At 54.3% G+C, this 20,710-nt stretch overlaps 1 protein-coding gene across 1 annotated transcript; it reads left to right on the forward strand.

The window, feature by feature from the left end:
- Positions 1-515: 515 nt before the first annotated feature.
- On the forward strand, positions 516-20,296 carry LOC122369450 (protein ecdysoneless homolog). The gene is made up of 9 exons (XM_043344213.1): positions 516-526; positions 778-865; positions 14,602-14,768; positions 15,703-16,024; positions 16,338-16,478; positions 17,170-17,356; positions 17,639-17,826; positions 18,043-18,399; positions 18,738-20,296. Exons 1-9 carry the CDS (start codon positions 516-518, stop codon positions 18,903-18,905), a joined length of 1,629 nt encoding a protein of 542 aa, XP_043200148.1. The 3' UTR covers positions 18,906-20,296.
- Positions 20,297-20,710: the final 414 nt, after the last annotated feature.

Below are 20,710 nucleotides of genomic sequence, written 5' to 3' on the forward strand. Positions count from 1 at the left end.
CACCGAAAGAGCAGCATTTCTGGTGGGAGACAAGTGGCATCGTCTAAAAATAGACGCCCTCTACTGGTCCTTAGGAAACTGGTAGCCCCTCCGTCTGTCGTATTTTTATCCTCTCGTCAGCTATCGCGATAGCGGAGTGGGTGGTTTGGTAGGACATTGAAAACTTGAACGACTAGTTAAGTGTAAAACACTTAAATGTCTGAAAGTGCATATAACGGATGCATCTAAATCAATCCAGCGAAGTTGTCAAATCTGCCTCGTATCCTGAGAACGGTGCTTCGTTTAATTTCTCAGCCGCCGCTGTCATCATATGTCTTCTGTCTGTCATCCTTTATGACAGCTGACGTTTGCCCGCACTGATTATAATACCGATCGACTACCTACCTCGCTGGGTATTCCATTTACGTCAGGAGTTCCAGGAATTCTCGTAGCATCACCTGGCGGTGAATCCTACTCCACGTGGACTTGTGACTTGTCACGCGGTCACCTACCGCCTTTTGAGTCGGCTGATACACATGCATATGTGGTTAGCGGCGGACTCTGCCTTTGTGATCTTCGGACACAGGTGTTGGCTTCTGGTCGTCTTTGTTGTCGCCGAGAACGTCTTTGTGGCGAGTTGTGTGCCTTGTTTGATGAGCTGTGTGATAAGCTGCGCGAAGAATGTGATGAATTAAAGCATACGGCCAGTGTGCCTTATCTTATTTCCCTTGACCCTGTGTGACCTCTTTTGACCTTCTGTGACCTCTTCTGACCTCGTATGACCCCTGTCTGTTCTAGGCTACTGGATACGGACGGCGAATTTCTTTTGATTGAGGCGGCAGATCATGTTCCTGACAGCTACGACCCAGAGACGGCAGAACGAAGGGTGAGTACCGAATTACAAAGTACTGAGTAAAAATACCAAGTACCTACGAGTACCTACCTTTCTATGCTAGTAAACTCACCTACACACAAGGGAAGCGCGATGTAGTTAGCAATAAGCATCGTAAAGATCCCGATAGAGACGCCGGCCAATATTGAGTCGTCAGTCTCGTGCGTTATCGCGGGCGCGTGCCAGTGACTGCATTGCAGCATAGAACGATAACACCGTTGCTGTCGCCTCCACCGACGCTACCGCCGCTGATGTAGCTTGGGACTGGCGTGGTCCAAGACCTTGTGGGGCTGGGTTTTGGGAGGGAGGGGAACTGCGATAGGGGAGAGAACTGATGCATATCACCGGCTACCGCAGCCGCCACCGCAGTAAGGGCAGTAGTCCGTGTCTTATCGACGCCGAGCTAAGTGCCTATCACGGTGCATTTCGTGCCGGTAGCGGCGGGCGGGCGGTCGCTAGGGTTTGTTGGACCGAACTGAACCGAATCGGCCCTACAGGGCGTGGCAGAACCCCGGTCGGATGTCTCACCCCCTTCGTGGGGGGGGGAGTCACGTGGTTTGAGGCCGCTGGAGGGAGGCAGAAAGACCAGTTGTGGTTCACTGGTCTGTTTCGTCGTATGCGTCGCTGCTTTCGTTGCGCCTAGCTGCGGAGGTGGGGGCTGTGGGGCGGGGGAGGGGGTCACGGTCGAACAAACCAGAGGTGACTGGTCTCTGGTCACGTGGTCGGTGCCACGTGGGCACTCAAACCAAGGTCTCGGCCACGTAGCAAGGTCTGCGCTCCGATGATGCAACTCGAGCCGTCCAAATGCAACTGTTGCAATGCATCAACGCACATCTGTCAAATTGCAACTTGGGCTGTCCCGTGACTTGTGTCCGTGTGTGCCCGCCTGCTGGATGAAGCATTTGAACACCGACTGGTGTCGCTTGCCTGATGGATGCTCCGCTCCCGACGACCTCAGATGATCGAACTCGATACCCGGCGGTGAGCACTCCGAGCGCCTCGGAACATCTCGTGACATCTTTGTAACGTCTCAGTTCGTCTCAGTTTGTCCCGAGACACCTCTGGCGTCTCAGTCTGGGGCGTCGGGAGCAAACGTCTCGGCTGTCGTTCGAGGACACCCCACTGGACTCGGTAACCGGTGATCGACGCTCAGACCGGCCACGTGCCGGTGCCGGCGCCGTGCGCGGGTGGCGCCGACGGTCGGATTTCGACGCCCGGAGGGAGGGGTGGTTGCTACCCGACCAGTAGCGGAGAAAGCTCCACCCGGCGACGGCGTTGCCGCCGCCGGCGCCGGCGCTGCCTTGGTGAAGGCCGAAGGGTAGTTGGGCCCGTGGACAACAGATGTCACTAGCGACAGGCACTCCCCCGTCTATTACTGTCGTTTAATGGTCGAGGTGGCTGAAGTTCTGTCCCGGACGTTGTGGTGGTGTAGGTACCAGTCTCTCCGTCCCCCTGATCGTCGCCCCACGCCTGTTCCTCGAAGACCTTCACTGCAAAGGGTAGAAGGGGTGCGTGGTTCGCCTGGAGGCCATCTGGTCAGCTCCACTCAACCGGAGGTCATTTCCGCGCTCTCTGAGTCACGTACTCTGCCGTCATTGCTGCTGCTGCCGCGACTCCTGCTGTTGCGGTGATGGCGGCGATGGCGGCGGCGGCGGCGGCGGCGGCGGCGCGATGGTGCGCGACGGACATACCTGGTGTGCGACGAGGTACGACGGTGCTGCCCTTGGAAATCGACTGAGTCACGGTGGTGGTAGACACGTCTGCCCGTCCGCCTGCTCGCCTGTGCGGGCCTTCCCGCCCAGACTGCCCGCCTGGACTGCCCGTCTTCCCGCCTAGACTGCCCGCCTGCCCGCCTGGACTGCCCGTCTTCCCGCCCAGATTGTCCGTCTTCCCACCTAGACTGCCCGCTCGCCCGCTTGGGTAGCCTGCCTTGCCAGTCCGCTTGCCTGTCCAGCTTTTACCTTTTATTTCGTACTTTATGATACGGTCAAATATTACCTAATATATTTTGGGTATATTTACCTAATATATATATTTTTCAGAGCTGGGCGCGTTCCTCGATTTTCGGTAGTGCGTTAGCGTTCCTGCGTTCCTCCGGCCGCGGTTAGTGCGTTCCTGGAATAGCGTTCCTCAATTTTTTTTTTTCGTTCGGTGCGTTAGCGTTCCTGCGTTCCTGCGTTCCTTCCTCAAAAATACCGCCGAACCACGCGGCGCGGGCCCAACCAAACACGGGGCGAATCGATCACAGAATACCCAGAATGGCGACGTGGGGCCGAAAAGCAACTCGACATCTCTTTTCCGAATCGAATATCTGAAATACGTTTTACCAATATCATCCGTAGGGTTTTCAACAAAAATACGACCTGCTTAAAAACAATAGTTAAGTTAAAAGATGTATCATAGTAAAAGTTATCATATTTAATTTACACATTTAATGCCTGAAACTGAATCGAATAGTAAACATCACCACTAAAAATCTTTACACATTTAATGCCTGAAACCGAATCGAATAGTAAACATCACCACTAAATCTAAGCAAGCCTTCCTCGATTCGACCGACAAGTGGCGCCTCCCGGCAAACACACGTACTCGAGATTCAAACATTTGACACAGTTCATTGGCAGCAATATAATTTTTCGGGTGGTTCCGCAAGAACGCAGGAACGCTTTAAAATTTCGGGTGGTGCGTTCCTCTTACTTGCGTTCCTTTGAAAAACTTTGCGTTCCTGCGTTCTTGCGTTCCTAAAAAGGGCGGTGCGTACGTACGGAAGAACGCAGGAACGCACTAAAGGAACGCACTTGCCCAGCTCTGATATTTTTACCTAATATATATATACCCAATATATTTGGGATATATTACCTAATATATCACTACCACCGTAATTAATACAATCGTCGAAAGCGATACGAATGACACCAGCGACGCAGTACCCCTCCATTAGTAGGCATCCTCAACGCTTGACACTTATCTCCCCGAGTCTAGCCCAGGAGTTAGATCTGCGCGCTCTGGGCAGTCCCCGCCGTCACGTGGCCACTTTGGACGGACATCGTTAGACCTTGAGAGGAGGCGAACCATCCACCGAGGCGGCTCTGAGCCGCGTCCAGACGAGGAGTTCAATGTCAGACATCGACCGGGGAGGGAGCCGGTTTGGAAAAAATGGCATCGGCGTCGTGTTAGTGGCTGATTGGGGGAGGGAAGGATGAGGAGGCGGCGGTGCCGGGTGCGAAGGGTTTGCGGTGTTTTGTGGTGTACCGCTGCTCAGGCGGAGTCAGGGCATTGCTCTTCGGGTGCCGGAAGTGTCAGAAGAGAACGGTTGTGGTTGTGGTCGGTTAAAGAATGCATCCTGCCGGAGTTGAATGATTCGTGGCGATCAAAAAGTGGATTTAAGACTGAGAAACGATCGAAGCGAGCACATACGAGACGTGATCACTTTCAGTGAGTCTCGTTTAGGCGTTTTTATGCTTCTCAAACGGAACTTGCGTACAGATTCGTCGGGTCGGTCGACTTTTTCTTGACACGAGCGAGAGTGGGTATCCCGATCTGTCGACTTTCGGTATCTGGTCGTCCAGCACTGAACGAAAGGGAGAGAGAGAGAGCGAGAGCGAACTGGACCGGTACTTAACTCCCAGAACTGGAGGTGTGGCAGCCCGCTCGTGCACCGTCAACCCTCTGCACGGGGAGAGAGTGAGAGATGGTACAGGAGAGAGTAGAGTGACGAGCGAGAGCGAGGTGGTGGTATTTGAGGAACTGCGGCAAATAAAGAATGAAGAGTTACCGGACTCGCGAGATAAGACGTTGAGGAAGGCGTGTATACCAGCGAGGCAGAGGTAGAGCGAGAGAGCGAACGACTGAGCGAGAGAGAGAGAGAGAGAGAGAGAGAGAGAGAGAGAGAGAGCCGGGCGCGGCCGAGTAGCGGTCCGCCCGCCGCTCTGTCTCATGACGTCATGAGAGAGAAGCTTCCGCTGTCCGGCCGGCCGGCTTCGACTCCGGGTCAAGTGCGTTCAAGGGCACAGCTCGGCCACCGTTACTCGACGGACTCGTTCTCACAGAGCTGCCCCAGCTCGGTCAGAGAGAGCTGCGACGTGATGGTGGCGCCGGCTGGCGGTGGTGGATGGAACTACTCGCTGCTGCCGGTTTGAAGCGTCTGCTTGTTTCTGTCTTTACCGGGGTATATGTGTGGAAACAAAATTAAAAAGAAGAAACGTTGAAGGATATAAGCATGTAAGTGACTTTCAGCGGCTGTGAATTTCCCTTTCTTGCTGATAGGCCCAGTTTCATTCCCAAACTCCTAGATTGAGCATCTATGCTCCTTTTAGTTCTTGTCGCCTGACGCTATCATCCACGTTAATCTATTTCTCCTGTTCAGCTCCTGCGTAGTGCGGACAATCCAGTTCGACCGACGTGAAAAACATCCTGGTGCGCATACTAACTACCACAGTGCGTCACCTTCTCCGAACTCGTCCCAAGCGGCGCAGTGCGCACCTCGTGCGCCAAGCTTGTCGCTCTTCGTCGCCGGCGGCGGGCTGAGCCGCGTGCCGACGCGTTCTGGCGCGTTCCGAGACGAGCTTCTGATGTACCGTCTCCTGGAAGTCGGGCCGCCGGCCGGGGAGCACCGTTAGGTTCTCAGGCGCGGTGTTTGACCCATGGTAGGAGCGTCTGCCCGCCGCTGCCGCTGCCGCCCCGCCCGCCCGCCGCCGCTGCGTAGAGTGGTAATGAGAGAGAGACCCACGAGCGCAGTGCGTGGTAGGTTTTACTACGCGCTCCGGGAGACGGCCGCGCACGCGGAAGGGACTAACGGTGCTTGGGCCGACAGTCTGGAAAACAACGTCTAGACAGCGAGGGGAGGGAAGACGATCGATTTGCGTGAACTGCGTCTGGGGGTGGTTTTCTGTGGAGGAATGGTGGGTACAAAGCGATGGTCCGCGATCTTTTTTTTGGTCTGGGTTTGAACTGACGTGGTTGGGTCGTAGCGGTTTCCGTTGGCATAATTCTCACATAACTTTCCATGGACGGTTTCCGTGTTCTCTGCCCGCGGCGTGGCTGGCTCGACCAATCAGCGAACTCCTTCCCGTTCTTCGTCATCTTCGGCCCTTCAACTCACTCGAGTGCCGCGGGGATGTAGCGGTACATCAACGGCGACTTCAAGGTCACTGTCTGACCCTTCCACGACTTTGGTCGACCCTGACGAGCCACGTCCGCTTCCGGTCACGCCCAGGTGAGACGTGATGTTAGACGTGATGGTCACATTGGGAAGTCGTGACCGAGGCACCAAAGAGTGATTGAGTCGGTAGCGAGATGGGATACGGTGGTATACCGGTTATTGATTCAGCCCGTTGTCTAACGGAAGGGCAACTAGGATTGCGGTGAGAAGGTTAAGATGATGCGCGCTCTTTGTTAACAAGGTAGCGTCTGAATCTGCAAGATACGGATTTGGTTGCGGATGAGGCTATGTTGTCTGATGATGCATGCTTTGTTTGCGGATGACGTAGCTGCAAGCCGATCCGCAAGCGTCCTGTGTTGTTTAGCGGTTTCCTTGGCTATGACACCAAACATAGAGCTTCTGCGTGGTCTGACCTACGTTCCATCCGCGTGTCAATATCCGTCAATACGAGGCGTGTCTGTGACCTTGTCCAGTGACCCAGAAAGACGTCGCTCGAGGCACTGCTGGGTCGTTAAAGGGTAATCGGCGACTGACCCGTGCCCGCCACGGGCTAGATCGATGGCCTAGTTATTCGTTCGGAATGTGATGTTATTAACACCCCCCTGTCGAACCCCCCGACCCCCCCCCCCACTCCCCTCCGCAGCCCGCCCAGACTTCCAGAAGCTTCCATCACCACTTCCGGGCCCCACGGGCGATACAGTTTTACTTCATGGCCGGCGATACAGAAGTTGTATCGTAAATAACCGTCCCCCAGGACGAGGCCCTTATTTTCCCCGAACTGCTTCACATTGCCTGAGAGTGGTTTGGTTAGCATAACCGTCAATATCTCATCAGCGCTATTTGTAGGGTTCTGAGTCATGCAAGTACAGTGTGGGTGCAAGATGTCTGTTTCAATTCGTCAGCAATCAGCTTGATGCGTCGTATATTGTGACGCACGCGGCGTCTCGTGACGCTGCGTCACATTGTGCGAGTTCACTGTCCTTGACGGTCAGTGCCACTTAGAGACGCTTGTAGTGATGTTACTTCAGACGTTACGTAATGGGTATCTTTGGCTTGTGATGATCAGCATTCTAGTCTGTGACGGTTTGTACCGTCCGTGACGGTCATTCATGATATCCGTGACGGTCATCCGTGATGCCCACACCTTCCCGTGACACCTCGTGAAGCCCCGTGACGCCCGTGACGGTGACCGGACCGCGGCAGTGTGTGCCACTTCTGACCGATGTTGGCTGCCACGGCCACGGCCGGCGGCGAAAGAAGCAGGTCAGCTCGCTCGTCAGACGGTAGCTGTTCCTCGGTGGGCACTGCCGTAGACGGCCGACCGACGATCCAGGTCAATCGCTGCATCGGTGACGACGCGTCGGCGTCGTTTACCGTCGTCGTCGGCGGCGCGGCGGGGGTTGGTGAAGTTCACTTGACGGTGAACCTTCAGCGAGGTAGGGCGTGGCTTTTGCTGTTTCAGGTTTTTCTCTGGGGGTCGCGGTGTCTTGATGTGACACAGTGTTGCATTGTCACATGAAGAGGTCTAAGTTTGGGGAGCTCAGAGCGGTTTGATAAGTTGTTTTGACTGTTCGTTTTGTTCTGAATGTCACCCCGGAGTCACTCGAGCGGATATGACCGGTTGTTTTCGTTAGAGCGCCCGTTGCGGTTGTGGCTTTTGGTCTGTGGGTTTATCGGCCTGCTCTCTGAGTTCATTCATCCCTGGGTCTGTCGCCAGTCTCGTCTGGGTCGGCCCGGGCGGCGGGGAGGCTGGATCGATACTTTGGCGCTCCCCCGGCTCCGAACCGGCGCCAGGCAGTCTGGGCGGTCCTCTCGCTCGCTCCCTCCCTCTGTCCTGTTCCTCCGGTCCTCTGCTCTGCTCCTCTCGTCCTCTGACCCGTGACCACGCCCCCGTCACGGCGGTGGTCGCGCCTTGGATTTGTTGCTCACGCAGTCAGTTTTTGTAGCGCTTGCATGCGGCTTTTTCGGTGACCATGGCGCTTTGTTTGGCTTGACCTTAGCGTGGGGTACGTGTCAAGGTCACCTTGAAGGCACCCTCCCCCTCCCTTCCCCCGACAACCGGCCCTGTCTGGACTGAAACGGCTGCAGGAGCTTGCCGGCAAAAACTAACACCGGTTTAGACCCTTGTTTTACCTTGCTGACCAACGCCGGACGCTGTCCTGAGCGGTGCAGATGCGGCGTCGCAACGAACAGAGTTTTTCCACCGCAGTTTCAACTCCGGCTCTGACGCACCGACAAGCCTTATCTGATATCACTATATCCTTGGCCAATGCGCGAATTATGCCCCTCTATGGAAGTAGTTTCTGCCTGCTATTAGTCGACGCCAAGGTTGCAAATGTCCGCGCGAAGGCCAGCGTTGTGTAAAACAACGCGGAAGCAACGCGTCCCACTGCGTGTCCAGCACAGTCAGAGGTCACTCTCGCTGTTGTTCATCCTGTTGTTTTCTCATTGTCGCGATGACTGCATGTTCACGCTCTCGCGTTCCCCACTTCCAATGATTACCTCCATGCACGCGAGGACACTCATGTGCGGCTCGGGCGTGCATGGCATGTGCCTAGTGACCCTGCCCCCCTCGGACGCCCGAGGCTACCCCCCCCTCGCCCCCCTAGCTCGGTAGCCAATCAGAAGCAGTCTCACGCCACTGGGCCCGGCGAATATTGGGTAATTGCTGGTGGAAAGTAGGCCAATGCTGTCGGGTGGGCCGGCGCGGCGGGCGCCATCCGACGAGAAGTCAGTTCGTCGGTGGCGACGCCGAGGGAAGGAGGTTCGGAGACGACGGAGGAGGCTTGAAGACGACGGAGAAGAAAGCGACAGAAGACGAAGACGTTGGTGACTAGGCGGAGATTCTGTGAGAAGTTGATGAAGAGGTGAATCCAAGGAAACTTTGGCACGCTTAGGTGAGATGGTAGCAATGCTGGGGGGATTTGACGTTTAGTTTAAATAATTTTCACGATATCAACTTCATCTCGACTTCCTGATAGTGTCAATGCTTACCTAGCAGCTCAACTGATCAAGCTGAGGCAGCTTTGACAGCCCCATCTCGAGCTTCTGGAGCTCTGGCGCTGCCCCGAACCCTTTCGAGTCCCATCAACCGACGACACATTGTCGCCGAGCCTGGAGTCCTGCCGAGGCGATGTTTTGTCCGGGGACAGCTCGGGTTCAGTGGCGATCGTCTGGCTCCCTGTGACGTCATTTCGTACCCGTTGCCTGATCAGCGGCGTCGTCACTGAATACTTCCTGATGGTCCCAGATACTGGATCTCCTGACAACCCAGTGTCGTGCCTCCTGAGGCACAGCGTCATAGTTTGAGATACAGGCGCGGCCTACTGCGCACCTTCCGAGAACTTTGGATGAGTGTCGGCTCGGTTTTGGCTGCTGACGTGGCAGCTGGTTCTGCGTATTGGTCGAGCTTCTCCAGGTAGTCCAGGTAGGATCTGCATTCTGCTGGGTTATCCAGATGAAGTGAGTTTGCCGGCGGCTGGACAAGCGAACGTGTAATGCGTCACGCATTTTGTGCACGACGGTTTGCACAGTGCACTGGCGTTGTTTGCACACGCTGCACGCGCGCAGTGCATGCATGCACGATGTATGTGCACTGTGGTGCAGAGAGACCTGACAAGGTAGATTGGGGTGACCGGATGGATTTGGGACGGCCAGACTTACCCGACGCAGTTTCGAACGTTTCACCGTTTGGGTCTACCACAGCGTTGGCCACTGTGAGAATACAAGACACCGCTCAGTCAACTTGTGCAGCCAGCCGAAACGCCGCAGAAAAAAAAAACGTCACAAGTACTCTAGGTCTAGACATCATTGAAGCCACGTTGGCAGAATCATTGTCTATGGAAGGTGGAATATTGCGCATTAGGTAACCGCCTGATCACCAACATGCCTCGACGGATATGCAGTTTCAGTATAAGCCATATGTTATGTGGGATTAGATGGGTGATTTATTCTCCGTTGCAGGTGGCTGAGTCCGTTATTGATGATTTTGCAGCCAATCGGACAGGCTGGACGAAGTGCGGTTGGCTGCCGGTTGACTGGCGGGAAGGACAGTGACATTTAGCGGTGGTGTTCAGGGGCGTAGGCAGGGGGGGGGCCACTGGGCCATGGCCCCCCCCTTGGGCGCCGAAGGCGCCCTTTGCGATTGGAGGGCGCCGAAGGCGCCCTCCAATCGCAAATGCAATTGTGATATAATCGAATCGAAAAACAATCGCGACTGGAGGGCGCCCTCCAATCGCGAATGTGTTTACAGGGAAAATACGGATGGAGGGCGCCCTCGGAGGACGCCCATTCCAAATACGCCCTCCAAATACGGTTGGAGGGCTCCCTCGGGCGCCCTCCAACCACATTTGTAGGCTGTAGCTCTCTAAGCGTAACGGTGGTCGCCTATGTAAGCCGCTGTCCTGTAAATAAGCGCCCTCTCACCCGAAGGCGCCCTCCTGTAGGTCGCCACCCTGCTACACATTGCCGCCCTTCTGCTGATCGGCGTCCTCATAATTATTGGCGCTCTCCTACCTATTGCGCCCTCATGTGAAATTTTGAAGGCCGCCTTTCTCCCTTTTGGCACCCTCTTGTTCAGTGCCGCCCTCCTACCTATTGGTTCCCTAGTCCTTCCTGTTGAATGTTAATCGGGGCCCTTCTCCTATTGGCGCCCTCGTGTAGATCGCCGCCCTCCTAACCACTGGCACCCTCCTGTTGATCACCGCCCTCCTATCCACTGGCACCTTCCTGTTGACCAGCGCCCTCCGCACAGACGCCCTCCTGTTCGTGTCATCCTCTTGAGCAAAGGCGCCCTCCTCACCATTGCCACCCCCATTTTAATCGTCACCCTTCCGCTCATTGGCGACTTCCAGTTGATGACCGCCCTCCCACCTATTGGCGACCTCTTGTTGATCGCCACCCTCCTATTGGTGCTCTCCTGTTCCTCGCCACCCTCTTACCTGGTGGCGCCCTCCTGTTGATTGTTGATCGGCGCCCTCCTACCTATTGGTGCCCTCCTGTTGATCGCTGCCCTTCTATCCATTGGCGCCCTCCTGCTGCTCGCCAACTTCCTACCTATCGGTGCCCTACTGTCGAAACTCGGGATGTTGATCGGGGCTCTTCTACCTATTAGTGCCCTCCTGTGGATCGCAGCCCTTCTACCTATTGGCAACATCCGTTGATCGCTGCCCTCCTATCATTTATTTACTCCTTTGGCATGTTTTTCAACTTAGTCGTTCTATTGCACATAGTTGATGTCTTGCCTGTGAAAACTGCCACAAATGAACGTGCATTCAGCACAATGAATGAAGTATCTATACCTACCAAAACTATCTACGCTCTACGATGCATAAAACACGTTTTTGGTCTTAACGGATTGATCCTACTTTACGTGCATCATGGCATCTATATGGATTACGATTAAGTATTGTCTACAGGTTCGGGCGCAACAGCAGGCATCTGAAGTTTCGGTGATTGAAACTGGTTATGTGGGTACACTGTATGCATCTGTGAGAAGGCTATGAAGGCTGGTCTGAGGTAATTTGGATGATGTTTACGCATCTCGCGCTCCGGTATCAATCCGATACGGTGATCTGGTGCGTAGATATGCCACCGCCAATAAACTTTTATACATCGACACCCATGAGCCAAGCTTTCTGTACAGTTTGTGTGGCAGCGGCCCGACCAAACCTTAGGTATTTTTTACACCTTCAAATTTGGTAAAAGAGCGAGAGGAGCTTTGAACAGTGATCGTATAAAAGGCGTGCCTAAAAAGCGGAGGAAAAGGTTGTTTTCAAAAATTTCGCGCGCCTTCGGCGCAGCATTTCAAGAACACTTGACCTTTTGTGACCTGGAGTATAAAGAATACACACGATGCAAAATCAATGCAGCACGACCTATACGAGGTTACGCAAAAAAAACTGGTGGCATGGTAAAAAACGCCTCCCAACCCCCCAACCCCCACTGAGCGATTTTTTATCTCGCGACGGTATGGCGCCCTCCTTGGGTGAGGTGGCGCCCTCCAAACCCTTGGCCCCCCCCTTCGCGATTTTCTAAATACGCCGCTGGTGGTGTTGGACGGCATCCGCCTGGGAACAGACGTCCTAAGTTGCGACTTCCGATCGGATACTGGGTTGTGTTGCTTCGTCATCTGTTTCCTGCGTATTGTTCGTAAATTCTTCGTAGGCAAAGCTCCGAAGAAGTCGTACAGTCACTAATGCAAGCTGTTGGGTTGGGTTATACTGTCCTGGAATTTCCCTATCGAAGAGGGAAAGGTAGGGGAAGTTTGAAACAGGCGACATTGAGAACCTGTGCTTGATTCTTCGAACCTCCTTGCCGAAAGTGGCCGCACTGGCCGGGCCGGACGGACCAAATCGAACTCGCTCCCCGCCGAAAATAACCGGTCGCCGGCGTCTCACCGACGCTCGCGCGTCCGATTTTTTCCCTCCGCCGGCCTCCGACCCTGAAGAGATAACATCTCTGACCGCCGCACTGAAGAGGCGTCTTCAAGGCTATCGGCGAGCAGTGACCGCCCCCGGGTGCTGACCTCTGGTGACCCACCGTCGGCATCCCGTACCACCGGTAGCACCGGTTTACCCCCTCCCCCCCTCGCCCTCCCTCCTGCACCCCTCCCAGCCTCCCCGTCACACCTCACTTCAGCCGGTAGTGGAGTGGAAGAGATTTCCGATGACGCGGGGGATTTTTTCTGATTATCATTAGTTCAAGAACAGCACCGGAGGGTGAGATGACGTGTCCCCCGAGTGCGCCGACGGTACAGTCTCATCGGTTCGGGTTCATCCCTGGCGACCATGGCCTTCAGCGGTGACGGCGACAGTGAAGGGACCCTCGTTCATCCATAGGTGGTTGACCCGGCCCTGAACTGAGCGCTACGTGCCCCTGTCCGGGAGAGATGACCTCAGGAGATGACATTTACCTACCGACCACAACCACGGATATTCCGTCAGCAGCGGACACATACGCTGAGGTCGGGAGGTCGCTGATGACCTCTCGACCTCGCTGGCACCCTAGCGATGCCTTCCTCTGCTGCTTAAGAGAGGGGAATGAGTTGGGTATGTGTGTCCAAGGACTTGATTGCATGGCTGAAGCGAGTCTTGTAGCGATGACTTGTTTTGACAGTCGTGCTGAGACACACTCATTGGCGTTTTGAGACATGTCGCTGAGACATGTCCTGTGGGTATGTCTCCCTGAGACACTCGGAGACATCCACACTGAGACACACCCTCGCTGAGACAGTGAGACAAGCCCGCTGCTCCCGAGTTCACACGGGGATAGTGCCGGCCGGCGGCCCAACGACCCATTGTAATCGGATGCACATCGACACTTTATGGGTGAGCCCGTCTAGACCGACCGGTCCTGGCGGCAGTTGAACTGCGACGCCAGCCGGCAGCGGCGAAGGGTGTCTGTAGACTCTGTACCGTCTACACCGTCTGACACTTAGCTTGGGAAACTTGGATAGGGTTTGGTGTTAGGAAGAGTCTTGGGGACACGGAGGTTTCCGTCTATCTGTAGATTGATTGGAATAACGCGAGATTTCTTAAAGCTTGGGGAGACTTGAAATAACTTAAAATGATACTTGGCCGGGACAGTGAGACAACACAGGCACACACGCACTCACCAACCTCAAACACAAATGCCAGACAGCTTGCATAACGCATTATACGGCACACACAGACATACATACAGCTGCCAGCCACGGCTGAGTGGTGCCCACGGCAGCCGTTCAGGGTCAGCTGGGCCGTGCGACGGGCCTCTGTGACCTCCAGTGCAGCCGCGCCCCTCGCCAGCGCAGCCACCTGGTGTGGTGCCTTACCGTGAGCTGCGCCAGGTGGTGCAGGATGGGTGGTGACTATTGGTGATTGGTGACAGTTGGAGGGGGTGGATGGGGAGGCTTGAAGAGCAGCGGAGCGTGTAGACATCCACCTTCTGTCGTCCGCTGTCTAGTGTTCAGTGGTTTACCGGTGTCAGTAGCACCCCACCGAGTTTTTTGCCGGTCACGTGATGCCGCCGCAGCGCGCCGGACGTGCCGTGTGACCGGTCACGTGACGGGCGGGGGCATTGACCCCCTCCGTTGTAACGGGGACGGTGCGCTTGCGGCGGTAGTGGCCGTCTCATGACCCTCACAACCTCCTCCCTCGCCGCCCCGCCGTTGTAGACCGCTATCATACCTAACGCATCGTACCGCACGCCCCTCGTTATCGTAACGCAGCGTTGCGTGCCGCCGCCAAAGGTCATGGCCCCGGGGTGGCTGGGAACAGACCGGAAAGCCGGCGAACTATGCGTCTGGGGCAGTGGAGAGGTCAGCGCCCTGCTGTCGGGCCGGTGACTCGCCGGTACTGGGAAAGTTCACGGTCTAAACTGGCTCGGTGCGGTAGTGGGTAGGTTGGAATGGCTGTATGAGTGAACTGTGGGTAGTGCAGGCTTCTAGGATGCGTCAGATAATACACGTAACTGCGGTGAATTGGATTATATATTCGTCATTCTCTGATGCGTCATTGGGTACTCCGGTACGTCTATGAGTAGGCTGGTTTTTATCGTCGATCAGGCAATGACTGAATGCGTTCTTCCCCAGGTGTTTCTTCACGAAGGTGCTGTGCACCTCCTGCCTCTCACCTTTCCCGACGAGACTTCTGACGGCTTACCAGTTACCATGGCAGCAGTGGACGCCGTACGCGACGCTAGCGCCGCCACACGGGCGGACGACAAACTACAGAGCTGCATCCAACAAAAGATTGACGGGTAAGTGAGATTGTCAGGGATTTTCACGCAAGGAGATCACGCAAACGAGATAGCGAGAAACTAGTGTGGTATTTCTGAACCTTAGTCAAGCAGTTATAACAGAGATGGCTTCACACTACGTTGAATTATGGCACGAAGGGATTGGAAACGTCGCCTCGTTTCCAATCCCTTTCCCAAGACGGCGCCCGCCGCTTGCTTAGCTCATCTGTTGCCATCTCAAAGATTCTAAAGCCCTCGCCTTGACTGGGTGGGGCTTCACTCGAGCGTTTATCATAATCTCCTCGAGCTCACTGGGGCTGAAACCGAAACCAGGTGGGCTAGAGTGGCGACTAGCCTGTAAGAAGGCGACCAGTGCTGATTTAACTTGGATTTTCGGTCTGATCCTCGCTAAGAGTAGTGTTTGTGCCGACTTTACCCAGGGCCAGTTGCCGCGACACGACACACCCAGTTTCGAGTGAAGTGAGGATTGTTTTCGGGTGTAGTGGAGGTTGCTGAGAAATGGGTCTCGTTTGGTACGATAAGCGGGTTACTTGGCTCTGAGAACTTGGCAAAGTCGGTCTGGAATGAATCATGTATTAGAGGGTGGTTTAATCAATCGCATTTATTGCGATGTTGTGTGGGAACCGAAGCTCAACTGAATCATCCTTGTGGCCGACGTACAGTAATCGTTTTCAGACATGGTGATTCAGCTTCTCTTATCATCGAACTTACCGCAAAGAAGTGAATCATTGAGATACTTACGTAAAAAAAAAACAATGAGCCAAATGCTTCAAGTATAAGAGCTGTTGAAATTATCAAATATCGATGATCTTTAGGGAGATGTTCATTTTAGTTCCTCTTTAGGTTTTGTCCACTCTCGTTTGTTGCTCTGAACTACCTACATATCTGTACGCCTAACCGTCTAACCGTCTAACTTCTATCTCTTTCTCCGCAGATACCCGGGAAAGATCACCGAGTCCCATCACCGTGCCACCGTCCGCACTCCAGCGGCGGCCGCGGCTCTCCTGGCAGCCTGCCCGCAGCTGCTCCCGGCCGCCGTGCAGGCGTTCTACCTTCGCGACCCCATCGACCTGCGCGCCTGTCGCGCCATGCGCTTCTTCCCTCCGGAGACGTGTGTCAACGCGAGTGTCGTCTTCACGAAGACGCTGTACGCGCAGCTGGTGCACCAGCAGTTCCGGCCCGATGTGAGGACGGGGTGGCAGCTGCCGGCGCCAGCGGCGGCCGAGTTTCGCGCGGCCGATGTCGGCATGAAGCTGGTGAGTGACCTGCCTGACATCTGGTGGGAGGGAGGGGAAGCTTTGGTTCAACAGTCTCCACTAGGGATTCTGCTGGGAATAGGGATACGATTTATTCGTCTATTATTGCTGTTTTCTTTTGGTATTCCTGAAAAAGTATTTAATTACAGTCTTGTCCATTTCATATATCTATCACTAGCTCAGTGACCAGAAGCTTAAGCTAAAGAAACATATTTAAACCAAGCCAAAACCAGGCGTTTCATAGTAATATCTCGACGCTCGCATTTACTCCCCTTCCACTATTATAACCAAACCGTTCTCTCTGTTCCCTCAGGCGTGCGGTCTGGAGATCCTGGCGTCTCGCGCCGGCTCTCAGTCTCACGCTGCCGATGCCGACCCCACACTGGAAGAACTGCGGGACGACGTACGCTGGCAGAGATATCTCAGTTCCCTGCACCAGAAACGCTACTTTGGGGTGAGTTTTCGGGTGTTATTTCATCGTTTTCTAGTCCGATTTAGCATGGGAATAGGGGATATGGAGTCGTAAAGCATCGCATTGGGTGAATAACACAATGGGGCCCGTTTAATAGCTGTCAAAATTATCAAGACATTTGATTGTTCGTATGGTTATATTTTTGCGATATGCTGGCATTAAGCCTTTACACACGTCTCGTGGGATGAAGCCTCTCCGTATAAGGGCACAGGGGCCCCTCGACTTTCTGAAAAACAAACATTTCCTCGTATTAGCCGGTGGGAAAGTCCGAATCTTTCTGCAACGAGTGATTAATTGTCTGATGTTGATGGGGCCGCGAGGTTGAAACCGTCTGAAACTCCGCTGTGTAAATGTTGCGGTTAATTTCGCTGCTGAAATGACGCGGCTCTGGGTAGATTTTTTGACGGCCCGACCGCGGACCGGTTTGGATGCCCGTGAACTCCGTCAAAGTCACCGATACCCGAGGGCGAGTGTTACGTAAATACGCCGCCTGCACCGGCCACTACTCAGGCTTAGTGGCTGAGATGGTTTGTTAGCTGTCAACTCTGCTAGGGCCGCAGCCGCTCAAACCTGTCTCAGAATACCAATTGAAAACTCAGCCACCTGTGTCCCTTGCAATCTCTATCTCTGGAATATATCACAATGAACTAACAACCCTTTCCTCCTTCCTCAGGATCTTCTTGAGGGTTCGAAGGATCACTCGGCCCTCATGGAGAAAGCACGTCAGTATTATATTGGGCATATGCTAAAGGAAGACAGACATTCGGCGCCTGGAGATGTGGTCAAAAAGCTACTCGGGACGGTCAAGGTGGATCACGCCCAGTGGAAGAAACGCGAAGCTCAGCTTCCTCCGCCCGACGGTAGGTGGCAGCATGAAGACCTAATAGCGCCGAAGGAAAACACTTCGTTGATTGTAATGATGGCAGACGCGTTTCTGTCGATATTGCACGTTAATCTCGTTCGTTAGTTGCATCTTGTCGATAATTTCACATTTCATCTAGTCATTCTGTCTTTTTCTTCGTAAAATTAAGCTTCCTTTTAGTTCATCTTCGGTAAATATGTTCCACTTTTACGACATTCGTACAGAAATCTCCCTCTTTCCGAAGAATCTTGGACTAATTCCCCTCTCTCTCCTCCCCCAGATGACTCCTGGCTGGAGGTGTCAGCCGACCAGCTGGAGCAGCTGCTGCAGCAGCAGTTTGACCTCCAGCAGCAGCCGCCGCAGCAGGTGGCTGCTGAACTCCAGGAGTTCCTCAGCCAGCTCTCCGGGCTGGAGGGAGTCGAGGGCGACTCCGCTCCGGCCAGCAGGAAGAGCTCGCGCGCCCGCAAGGTGAGGAGAAAGACAGAGTAGAAGGGGCTGACGATCGAGGTTGTGTTGTAAAATCTCCTAATGGTAGTTGTGCTCTTATGGGGAAGCGATAATTTCCCATTTTCTCACCATTGTTCATCGTATGATGAACACCTATTGATGCAAGCATCTATGCGAAGTGAGCAATGCCATTTGCCCCACACCCTCAGTTCTTACGAATTCTCTCTCGTTCCACAGCCGAGTCGCAAGCTCTCCGCCGCCGTGATGCGCAAGATCTCCACTCTGAGCCAGGCCTCCACCGCCTCCGGCATGTCCACCCTGAGCCAGAAGATCGACTTTAACGCCGACAGCTTCACCGACGTCGTGCGTGGAATGCTGGACCTTGGCCTGGACGACGACGACTGGAGTGACGACGACTCCTCCGGCATGTCCTCGTATGGCGACGAGGACGAGTCAGCCGAGTTGCAGGACATGCTGAAGGGCTCGGCGGCCGGAGGAGATATGAAGGAGATCATGGCGCAGATGGATGACGAGCTGCGTGATTCGACGCTGGCTGAGAGCTTCGTGCGGGCGACCAAGGCTGTCAGGAAAGAGGTACGTTTGAGTTAGAATTGTTGGAGAGAAAAGCGAATGCCAGTCATATGGCGGGGAGGGATAAGTGGCCAGGGGCTGGTATGTTGGGGTTAAAACGCTATTTAGGTGGCACTGGAGAGTGCCGAATCAGTTAGAGAAAACACGATGTAAGGGATGTAAACTCAGGGATGCTTTCCGGTACGGATGTAATATTCGTTGTAGTTCACGATGACTTAGCGTAAGAGTTGCGTGCGACTTATTTGGGTGTTTTTACCGATTCATTTCCCACCCCATGTCTGTTCATTCTCTTAGCCATTATCGAAACAAGTGTTTGACGTTATCGTCTCTTTCCATTGCAGTCGGGAGCTTCGGATGCCAGTCTGGACGACGTCGAGTCCTTCCAACCGGTGGACATTGACGTAAACACCGTACAGAACCTGCTGCAGTCGCTGCAGGGCCAGACCGCTTCGGCCGGTCCCGCCCAGACACTGCTGGACAACATCACCAAGGACAAGCAGAAGCAGTAGTCGCCTGGCGGAGCAGGAGCCTCCTCGACTTCACCCAGTAGCTGAAGATGAGGGCGAGGAGTGTATGGTTAGACCGCCGCGGCTTTAGCTAGCTTGGCTTTGCCCTGTGGTGGTTAGACCACCCAACCAACCTACAACGACAACAGAGTATGTCCATATCATTGGAGTGATACGCACAAACTAAGCGCACTCCAAGTCGTCCTGTGACTGATCTTCGTTAGGGCATCGCCCTGACCTGAGACGTCCTTACACGACCTGACCTGACCTGCTACGATCTGCCATTGACCTGACATCCTCTGACTTGCCCCTGCCCTTCCTATGTCCTTACCTTACCTTGACCTGACCTGACTCGCTGTCAGGAATGGTCTGCTGCCCCAATCCGAAGAATCGCCGTCCTTGTCCGGGAGTCGTTGTTTCTCTGCTGCCTCGTGTCGATTTGGCCGCGCGTGTGAGAGGTTTTCACGGTTGTTCGTTCACCCAGTCATCATTCACCCGGCCCGCGGAACGCTCGTCGCCTCCGCTGCGCCATCTTTGTCTTGCCTTGCTGATGGGAGTGTGCGAGTGAGAGGGTGAGAGCGAGCGAGCGCGCGAGGGAGAGTGTGAGATTTGGCGTCACTCAGTCGCCCGCACGCTGTACATAGATTTCGTCGCGAGCCAGTATTGTGAGGTATGCGGAGGGTTCGGAGGAGATTGTATACATGTATACATATATTTGTGATAATTGATACGATGACAGGCACCGCACACACTCGCAGGCTCGCACTCGCACCTAGCTGAGGCGGACGCTGCTTGTGTCCGGCCTGTTCCGTTTGTACATATACGCTTAGGTGGCTCACTGTAAGCTGGGACAATTGCGGACTGGTGCCGCGGTTGAACCAGAGAGGTTTCGGAATCGTGCTGATGTTATTTTTTCTTCCTGGATTGGAATTATCACTTCTCAGCAGCACTGAAAGGTATCCGCTGGACCGGTCTTGAGTTTTTACTTTTTTACGCGATGTTTGTGCGCGCTGATGTTGCGTATTGTTGTAAATGCGTTGGCGATTGGGCGGCCACAGCAAGAGGACGGTGGTCGCCCTCGGAGATTGGCGCATGCGCAGATTGTTGATGCGGGATCTTGCGTGGTGGGAACGGGCATTTGCTTGTTGATTTATGACTTTGTGTGTGCCGCCGGCGAGTTGTCGCAAATGGCATGTGGTGAGAAGGGACGCTACCGGATGGACGAGTCCTTTCCTCGCCGAGAGTCCTCCCTCGGCGAGGTTCTGGACGAGTCCATTCCCTGACAAAGGGGAGGCAGTTGGGAGTGTTTCCCTGATCGAGAAGGCTCCGCTCACTCTGCCTGTGTAGTTTGTATTATTTATTTGTGATAATGAAATATATGTAACTGCACATAAGTAAATGTTTCTGTTGTACCGAAGTTGGAGCACGGGTGGGACTGGAACAGATGTGTGACGACACAAATGGCGTGTGGTGAGAAGGAACGAATGGGCGAGTCCATTTCGTGCCGGGGGAGGAACGGTGGTTTCGACGAGTCCAATCCGTGACCGGGGAAGGTAGTTGGAATAGACTCGTCCAAAAACCGAGATCTGACGCAATTTTGGGTTTGGACGAGTCCATTTCGTGACAAAGGGAAGGTAGTTGGAATGGACTCGTCCAAAAAACGGGATCTGACGCGAATTTGGGCTTGGGCGAGTCCATTCCGTGACAAAGGGAAGGTAGTTGGAATGGACTCGTCCAAAAACCTAGTTCTGACGCAATTTTGGGTTTGGAAGAGTCCACTTTGTCACAAAGGGAAAGTAGTTTGAATG

This window comes from Amphibalanus amphitrite, unplaced genomic scaffold (genome assembly GCF_019059575.1).
Source record: "Amphibalanus amphitrite isolate SeventyFive unplaced genomic scaffold, NRLGWU_Aamphi_draft 001036F_arrow, whole genome shotgun sequence".
Classification (NCBI taxonomy): Eukaryota; Metazoa; Arthropoda; class Thecostraca; order Balanomorpha; family Balanidae; genus Amphibalanus; species Amphibalanus amphitrite.

Bases quoted from the DNA above. Each gene is read 5' to 3' on its own strand.
- LOC122369450 (XM_043344213.1), top strand. The intron at 17,827-18,042 runs GTGAGGAGAAAG...CTCGTTCCACAG, and splicing joins AGAGCTCGCGCGCCCGCAAG to CCGAGTCGCAAGCTCTCCGC. The intron at 18,400-18,737 runs GTACGTTTGAGT...TTTCCATTGCAG, and splicing joins CCAAGGCTGTCAGGAAAGAG to TCGGGAGCTTCGGATGCCAG.